Raw genomic sequence first — 9,961 nt, 5'->3', positions numbered from 1 at the left:
CTTGATCTTTTTGAAAAGTGTGGCTCTTCAGGTTCTTCAATTATTTACTAAATATAATCGAAACCGTCTCTCAATGATCTTAGATATTCTTCAGTCATCTTTTTTTTTTCTGCAAAAACTTACATCATGAATTTCTTTCTCTAAGATATTGAACAAGATTTCTTATCTTGATCCTATAACATAAAACAGTTCAAGTAAAAAATTGAAGTCAAAACTTTAAAGGGTTTGGTAGAATTTTGTTGCACTAACTCTGGTTTGAGAATCTCATTCGTCGATGTTTTTGTCATGGATTTAGAGTTCTAACAGTTCATCTTTAAAGCTATACAGCACATCATTTATCCTACTTTTATAGTTCCACCTTGTGTTTGAGGCTGTTGGGATACTTTTGTTGTTTACACAGGCCGGTAGCCAGCCCAAAAATGTAGGGGGTGCTGAAGTTAGGGGGGCCTATCTAACCTTATTATAGTTCATCACTCTATTATAGTTCATTTCCAAGCCAACCGTGAAAATTTTAGAGGGGGTAGCAAAAATCTACGGGGACCGGCTCCCCTAACCCCCCCCCTGGATACTGGCTCACCGAAGCTCCATCGTATGTTTGAGCAACAAGTTTTCCGTATTGAAAACGAGTCAGACTGTCAAACACAATTTGGGACAGTCAAACTACGGTATGATGAAGACAATTGCACCGTTCTCTTTCAACACATCAAACTGCATCAAAGTGCAAATTCAACTATTCAACTATTGCTAACTCACAGTATGCAATTAAATTATAAAATTCATAGTTCACGTTAGATAACTTACTACGAAACTAATGTTACAGTGTGAACGTAATTAATATTGTTTGACTTTTTTTTTTAAGTTTAGTATCTGAAAACAAAACAATGAAACTATTTTCTTCTCTTCTTTTTTTTTTCCTGCCTGTTTAGTGATCGACATTGGAACTCCTTGGTCTGAAGCAACGACACCATTCCTTCGCGTTAAGCAGCGCAACGCTGCACTCGCTTCCCCTCACTTCCGCTTTGTTCCGAACTAAAGGTGAATTTTAGAATAGTAGGTTAGAGGCTAAAGCTGGAAATTTGCTGAATCGAAAATACTAAATTAAAAACAAAATATTTCCAACTTAATTAGCATAAATCCTAAATAATAATAAATATTCGAATTAGAAGGAGCGCCGGGAAACATCTTTACTTCTCTCTAATTATCATTACTATGAAATTGTATACTGTTAAGACAATGAAAGAACTTTACGAATACGGAAATTACAACTATGTTTCCATACTTGGATTAGGAAGCAAACGAAACAGTATAGTTGAATCACACTGCCAGCTCGATCCTCTATACCGAGAGGAGAGCGAGTAGAATAAACATGCTGATATTCTAGATTCTCCTTGTTTTGACAGGGAATGTTCCTATTTTTTCCTGTTCCATTCAGCCGAACGGTAACATAAGGGCCATTCCAGACATCCAAGTACGAGCGCGCAGGATGCTTCTGGCTGGCACGCTGAAAGGTGCTTCTGAAGTGAATGACCGGTATCGGGGTTCGCGTTACCTCTGAAATCTACGGTATCAACAATAGTATGTTCCTATTTGACGCTGGCAGTGTAAATGCGGCATAGGCCGTCGAAACTTTTTTTTTTAAAAAAAAAGAAAGAAAGAAAAGGAAAATATGTAAACATCTTCCCACGTTGATGATGAAATTTAGAGACATATGAAAACAACGAAAACTTTCATATTTTTACCGTTACCGCCGGTAACAGCGGTAATATGCACTACACGTCCCTGAACTTTATAAAATTCTCCAAATTAGGATTAACATTTACTGGGAAACAACGCGCCAGCGAGCATTACGTATAGTGAGCAGTGAGCACAGGGGAAAATTATTACTAAACTTTTTGCAAACAAAATTAGGGATGCTAATGCAAGTGCGGCAACGACATTTTTTCTTTTTTTGGTATCGTCATGAATTTTACACATATGTTACAATTTGATTCTTTCCCACATAAAAAAATAAATAAAATAACCATAATAATAAAAATGACAACGTCACTTCCATCTGGATTCGAACCCGCTACCTTTGGCATACAGACTAGTTGCTTTAACTAACTGAGCTATTTGTTTCCTTACGTGAACTGACCCTGTTCTACGGTAAAGACGATTTTTCATTACGGTCGCGCTACCAATTCGTCCTTTTCCATAGACAATTTCCACTATTTGCTCTATCTTTACGTTAATACTTGGCATAGATTCATATATTTGGAGTTTGCAGATAATGCACGAAATAAGACATATTAGAAATATTTCGTTAAAAGTTTCGTTTGTAGATTTTATCCACATTTCTCTCAGTGATATAGATGTCGCTGCTTCGTGTTGAACTGCAGAATTCCCTCGCGCTCTTGAAAATTTCCCACTTTAGCAGAGTTGGTAATTCTCGAGATTTCTGTCGATTTAATGTTTTTTGCTTCTAATTTATTTATTTTAAGCTAATATCTAACACAAATATTAAAAACGGGTTTGTTATTAACCCGTCCTGCTGGGGAAACCTTCCGAAATTTCGAACATATAAAGAAAACAGAGATATTTTCAAAAAATTTCAAAATAAAGAGACGCGTCATTTATTTTGCTCATGGTAGTACCTAACAATTAAAAAACACCAGCTAAATATGGTCGAAAGAGAGGATATTGTGTACCACGTCGACAACACTGGACCGCATATTTCTTTAGCAACAAGTTAGAAATTGGGTAACATTAATAGGACGTTTCACTCACCCGTAATGTGTCATGTACCTGCCACTATCAGATCATTATTTCTTTCTTTCTCTGCTGAATTGTGTTAATTGTATAAGAAGTCTGTACAAAATATGCGTCCTTTCTTTTAAAACCCAAACAATAGAAGTCCTCTAGCGACAGGATTGTAGTGTTGTCAGAATAATCTCAACCATGGAATAAAATTGTGCGTACATGGTTTTATAATACAATATGAATCTTTTCTATTTTGATATCCAAATTCAATACCTTTAATAAGGTCGTATTACCAAATTCTAACTTACGTATACTCAGAATTACTCTTATTATTTTACTTATTGGACTTTAAAATGCAATACGAAAGTTCTCAAGTTTTAATTCAGTTAAGCATCTGCTTACAACGGAAAATGGTATTATATACGGTAATTATAATAGCAAGAACGTATTTTTCCTTTATTCATTTTAACGAAATTTATGATTTTGACATTGTTAAATGTACAAGAAACAAATAAACTGGTCTATGTTTTAAGAAAATCTTGCAGAATAATTTCATATTACGAGTAAAAATATAAGAGATGGTTAATTAGAATTTACGGGTAGCATTCCTTTCAGCAAGAATTCTACATGGAACACTGATCCATGGGTTAGAATGGAACCCGAACAACATAAGCTGCTTTCGAGTATCGAATTTCGATCTCAAGCACTTGAGAGGATAATAATAGAATGAAGATATTTAATACCTGTTTTAACAGTGTCGTTTTACATATACGATTCGTATAATATTGGTGCTTAATCGAATTTGAAATGGAAGTAGTTCATAAAGGAAAAGAGACGAATTGGTGGCTCACACCATCCAACCAGGTAATTTCCCCCTCATGATTCAAGGCTTCTCGTGCCGAGAATGCTTAATCCCTTTTAAGGGTAACTAATCTAATTGGTTCCACATGTTATCGTCGAGTGTGCACACCACAATCTATAAAGACGTCGGTCATGATCTAGTGTGCAGCATATTCAATAGCTCACCGGCATTGACGAGTGATACATGAGCCTGTCCTGGGATAAGATCCTGGGTACATTCTACAGCATGAAATTTCAGGAATGTACATTTTGCATAAATGGTGGTATACTTGAATTGAACTAATGATAACTGATAGAGGTGTCCGTCAGGGTATAGCATGCGACATATCAAACTACTCGTCTTGGAGAGCAGGTCGCGGATTTATGGTTGGTTTCCCTACAGGTCTCGTTATATAGGACAAAATGGCTGAAATATGTTTATACACTAATTATTTGTGTCGTAATGTGAAAATCGTGTTAAATCTACCTAAACGATATTCTAGAGGTCGCTACAAGTAATTTGCTCTATAGATCAACAGGGTAGCTCAATTGTTTTGTCGGACTCCCCTATTTTGGGGTGGGCTGGGTTAGGGTTGTAAGCGGTTTTTTTCCATCACATGACACGTACTTTCTGAACATACATAGGTTGACCCGCAGATTCTATGTTCAGAACCGTGTGCATCCTGTGTCAGAGCAGCACGTGCAAGATTTCTCCAGTTAGCAACTACCAAGGCACGTCATGACGAAGTCGATGATAATGATCTTGACCAAGACCTCATTCTAAACGCGTGAATTCAGAGTCGGAAGAGGTCAGAAGCGAAAGGGCTTGGCAGATACAAAAGGCACGGAAGAAGACAAAGAACAGTTAAATTATACAAAATATGTTGCATATTCAATTTTAACGTTGCGTACTAGCTAATGCTCTCGCTTTCGATGCGAGCGGTCCCGAGTTCGATTGCCGGTGGGTGCACTCGATCGAAAAAGTGTAAACCGTTTTTTCACGCCAGCCACCCTGAATGAGGTTTTCCTCATTCACACCAGGAAAATGCCGAGGTGGTACCTAACTTATAGGTCCCAGGACACTTCCTTCCTTCCCCAGTCCTTTGTTCCTTCCCTCTCCCCGAATAGTGTGATCGCTGAGGGACGTCATCTCTCAAACGTAATGAGCTAAATGGAATTAGGTGCCGAAAGCCCAGAAATCTAAATCCTACATCCATGCAATTTTAAAGTTATATATTACTATACTTCGTTATGTAATAAAGTGGGGGAGTGATAGAGGTAAAGAGGGCAGAATATCGTACAGATTCTGGCAACTTCTACCTTTTATAGTTTTGTCTTGGTTTTGATACTTCCAAATAGGAAAAGATGATATGTTGGAACACCGTTTCCGTGCTGATGATTTAGTCAATAGAATATACAACATATTGGTTTTAGAAACGTAGTATGAAGTATTAAGAATAAGAAAGATATTAGGAAAGGTGAATTAGGATAAAAAGCTATGTATTAAAATGCTAGAAAAGTTTATATGTTTATGAACGTTTATATCTTTGCCTCCAATCCTTTCGACAATGAGATGTTTCATGATCAAATGACAATCAAAAACGAAGAATAAAAATTTCTCCAGGCTAAGATTAATCCTTATTCTTTGGAGTGTTTTATCAAATGAAGAACATATATCACTTACATTGTAATTAATTGTGTATATAATGTATTTGCACAATACATACTACATGGAAGAAGAAAGAAAACTGTGAACATACATGAAATAGAAACTCCAACCGGAAGGAGGCTCAATCTTGCAAACGGTGCGCGATATTGAAAAAATATGAAAAATATCTCAACTTTATCGTACAACTTTCAAGTTTTATCAAGACGTCTTTCACGTTGTCTGTAAAACGATATGTACTGATGTTGTGAGAAATGACAAGGAGATTCATGCTTATATATGAATAATGCGCTGTGTATTGAGGGTAGGTTTAGGCAATATTAATTCAAAAGAAGCGATTATATATTCTGTAAGTCTGAAGTGATTACTAAGTGGCTGCATTTAGTTTTATAGAACAAATCCCATGGCTCGATTCACATAGGGGCACATATATAGTTTCTATGTTCAATTGTAGGCCCACGTCTTGATGATGAAAATAAATGATCAAATAAATGATTCAATTGCTTTAGAAATTATTCGAATCACTGTATACTTCAATTAAAATACATCATGAAAACATTATCACGTATCTATTATATAAGTTAATAAATATCAACAAATGTACGAGAACAAGATATAGTTAGTCTGGCGTTGTTATTTAGTTGTTATATTAGTTTGAAATCACATTATTTGTGAATAAATATATATATTAGAAAATTTAAAACCAAATGGTTTCTGCACCTGCTTTACATTCAAACGCACGGTAATAGTTTCAGCAGCGTACGAAATGCCAATCGTTTTTTTTGTAAAGCTGCAATTTTACTTTCAAGTATGTTGGATTCTTTGTGATGAGTAAAATATTCAAAATAAAGTTCAATATTATTATGTAAGACATATACTGGTGTTCGTGCCATGAAAAACTAGTTCGTTTGTTTCTACTGTCTCCAATGATTCAGTGTCGGAGATATCTTGACAAAACAAGACTGAAAGGCTTAAAATATCTCCACGTAGAAAAAATGGTATTTAAAAATGAAGATGAGGAAAATGAAAGTACTTTATACAGTTAATAAGGCAGGTTGATTTCGGGTTAAGTTTAGAGAAGACCCTCAGTTTTTTTTATAAAACTTAGGAAACTTTACAAGAAAAATGAGGGAAGAAATGATGATTTGGAGTTCTTATGTGAAGTTTCGATTTGTAAATTTGTCAGTAAAGTTATGTTTAAAACGATAAAATATACGTAGAAGTGATTACTATTTGCAAGACGCAGAAAGGTTTCGATGATTCAGTAGCATGGTTGTCGTAAAGGATGGCGAATAGGTGCGTTGAATGTGATATTTCCACGTTGAGTTTTACAGAATTATGAAAGAATAACGAAGAGAATCTATGAAATTTTAATGAGAACTACGGATTACTGAATTTAAGTTATAATTGAAGCTTCTATGAGAACCGGTTCTAGTCACTGTTCTAGTCTAACCAAAGTTTTAATGGCTAATCTAAACTAACCTAACCAAACCTAACCAAACCTAACCTAACCTAACAATTTTTAATGTTTGAAATGCTTGTTTGGGGGTTTGAAACTGGAGGGGCACCTATAAACTTATATCTATGTTACTTCCCATTATCACAAAGCGATAACACTTAATTATAACACCCCCGAATGTAATCTTCCCCTTGCAAATTTACCAGCCACAATAGATTGTAAGAAATTTAATATGCTAACTTAGTTCACTCACGAGTTATTTACTAAAACATAGTTTCACTACTCATTTGTTTAATTATTAAACAATACTTTCGTATATTACAGGAATTTTTCTGGCAATGAACAGGCAAGCAATCAACATCCAGCTTATACACCTTTTATCTTTTGTATGCAATGCGATAATGATGAAATTACATGAGTTGCAGTACGCTGAGAACACAAAAGTATTTCAAATACCATTTACTGAAGATAGTATCAAGTCTAAGTGTATACTATTGTATGAGGATAAATACAATAATAACGAAGAAATTTATTCTATAATAAATATATTTAAGAATTCAGTTTCTTCACGGTATGTAATAAACAGAATGTTCCTTCATAAAAGTGAGGAAAAGAAGTTACTGCTTGAGTCGATGGATCAAAGTTGCAATCTTATATTAGTTGCAACATCAAATATATGTGAAACTTTTAACACTTTCTACGAAATCAGCCAAAGGGCAACTCAAAGAAAAGTGAAGAAATTTCTAATTCTAATAAGAGAAAATGAAATATCACTGGAGAATTATACAAAGTGTAAGGTGATGCGTTTCTTTCCTTTCACTTACATTTTAATATTACCCTACAAGAAACAAGCTTTTAATTACTCAGGCATTATTTTGTTAACTCATGTTCTGACTAATGACTTAAACCCGGAAAGATTAGAGCAAATAGATATATCGAAATTGAACTCTTTGAACTTGGAAACAGATGATAGTGTAAATTTGAATGGTATATCAATAGACTTAACCATCTATCATTATCCACCATGGACAATAGTGTATGAAAATACTTATGATGGAATAGAATACAGAATATTGTACCATATCTCCAGAAAGTTCAATTTTACATGGAAAGTTGATGTTACTGACACATGGGGCTCCCATACAGATAATGAAACTACGGACAGTGTTTTTGGTAGACTTAAAAGTTCAAATTATCATGTTGGTATACCATCAGCATACTTAACTTTGGATCGTTATGCGCTCTATCAGTATTCCACTGTTCGTGGCCAGTGTGATACGAAGTTCCTAACTCCTCGTTTGAAGAACAAAAACTACTTGTGGTCTATATTAAGTCCCTTTTCACTTGAGGTATGGCTGGCGTGTATGGGATTCGCTTTGTTTAATTCTATTATCCTATACATATTTTCAATTGTATGTAATTCTGTACTGAAACTACGTAAGACAAATCCATATCTCAAGTATTCCTACTGTATTCTATATACTGTGTCCATAAGTATCGGATTTCCTACTCCAAACGAGGGACAGGGAGGGTTAAGGCATTTAATAATTTGGATGTTTATTACGTCAACTCTAATTATAACAGCATATAACTGCAACCTTGTATCGCATCTTACTTTACCTAAATTTGGAGACCCAATCGATACATTACAACAACTTTTAGAATCTGGACTAAAATGGGGCAGTGATTACAACCTCTTTGACACTGCACTTGCAATGTCGTCTAATCATGCCGTTAAACAGATTTTGAAACGACGACTATTGACACAGAATTCAGAGCAATTGAACAGTTTAATAGCACAAGATAAGCTAGCAATTCCAATAGAATATGAGGTTTTTGGGTTTATGACGGGTGCGGAATTCATAGAAGGAAGCAATTTGGAAAGATTACATTTGATGAATGAAAATGTACTTACTGCCTATTTAGCTTTACTTTCTAACAAAAATTCCCCTCTTGTTGACCTCTTTAATCCATATATAACACGTATAATAGAGTCAGGCATACTTGAACACTGGATTAAAGAATTTGATAAAGTGTTTGTTAAAGGCCTTGGACGTAAGCAAGAAGAATCTATTCGTTCTTTACGGGTCGGTGACAACTTGGGAATATTTGTTATATTATCAATTGGTATCATCATATCTCTTATTGCTTTTCTCATAGAAGGAATAGTATATGTCGTAAGGAAATTAAGAAAAAGAGTATCTTAAGATTTCTAAAAGAATAAATTTTGAAGCTATGTTTCATCGCCTTCATATTGAATAGTTCAACAAATGCAGGAAATAAGTAGAGCTACGTTGATAAAATTAGACTTCGCAATTGACTTCCGATCCCAGTATATTATAAAATGGTCTTCTATGAAAACAGCATTTATAGAAATACTTCAATACAACTCTCTTTATTGTAACGTAGAAATTAGGTAGCTCAAGACCGTGCGGCCCAGGACATTATCTCTACAGAGCTTCAGCCAAGCAAGGTAAAATGGCATTTGGAACCCTAATGCTCTAGGCAAGCAGTTACAGAGTTACAAAGTCACCAAGCCACGAAGCAGGCTAAGCAACTAATGTTGGGGTCCTGACAGAGCTCCGAGCAAGCTAAGCCAGGTATAAGGGAAGCCAAGAGTCCCGTAGCAGACTGGAGACTTTTAGGTTGGCTTTCTCCTAGCGCTCGAGGCAAGCAATTTGAGAGGAGACCAATCGGAGACTGGTGCCTGTCCACTGGATGCTTTCCAATATATAGGCCCTCTGATAGGCGGTAGTGCTGCTGCTCTCTTGTCATCATGTGACTTGTAGGTGGTGCTAGTGGTGGATTGTCGGCTTTTTGTACCAATCCAACGTTAGATGTAGTCCTTCAACGTAAATACGTTTGGTTAATGTTTACAAAACAAGAGCAGGTGTAATTGTTTACAAATACTAGCACAAGGTACATTACGATATTCACATATTGTGCATATATAAATGAAAGAAGATCCATTTTCAGTTAAGTGAAAATTAATAAGACAAAGTGATCCATTTAGTATTTTTTTTAAAAAATAAAACAGTTCATTTAAGATACCTAGAATATAACAAGTGGCTCTAACAAGTGGTATCTAACAATAAAAGTGATCATACTAATCGATGATGCGTTATTTATCTTTGCACTTTATTGACATGAGATCAATGTATTGATAAGCGACAGTCTTGAATAGAGAAATGAATTGTATTAGAACGTAATATAAGCTTATAACTTGTAGTAGATTACAATATACTTAAATTACAATA

General features: G+C 35.1%; 1 protein-coding gene across 1 annotated transcript; it reads left to right on the top strand.

Annotated features, from left to right (window-relative positions):
- The first annotated feature begins 7,504 nt into the window (after positions 1 to 7,504).
- LOC145661874 (ionotropic receptor 93a-like) lies at positions 7,505 to 8,911 on the top strand. The gene has a single exon (XM_081727216.1). The coding sequence runs from the start codon at positions 7,505 to 7,507 to the stop codon at positions 8,909 to 8,911; it is 1,407 nt and encodes a 468-aa protein (XP_081583342.1).
- The last annotated feature ends 1,050 nt before the right edge of the window (positions 8,912 to 9,961 follow it).

Source organism: Thermobia domestica, chromosome 10, assembly GCF_964235325.1.
Source record: "Thermobia domestica chromosome 10, izTheDome1.hap1.1, whole genome shotgun sequence".
Classification (NCBI taxonomy): domain Eukaryota; kingdom Metazoa; phylum Arthropoda; class Insecta; order Zygentoma; family Lepismatidae; genus Thermobia; species Thermobia domestica.
The sequence above is the reverse complement of the archived record's forward strand: the minus strand, read 5'-3'. Positions and strand labels throughout refer to the sequence as shown.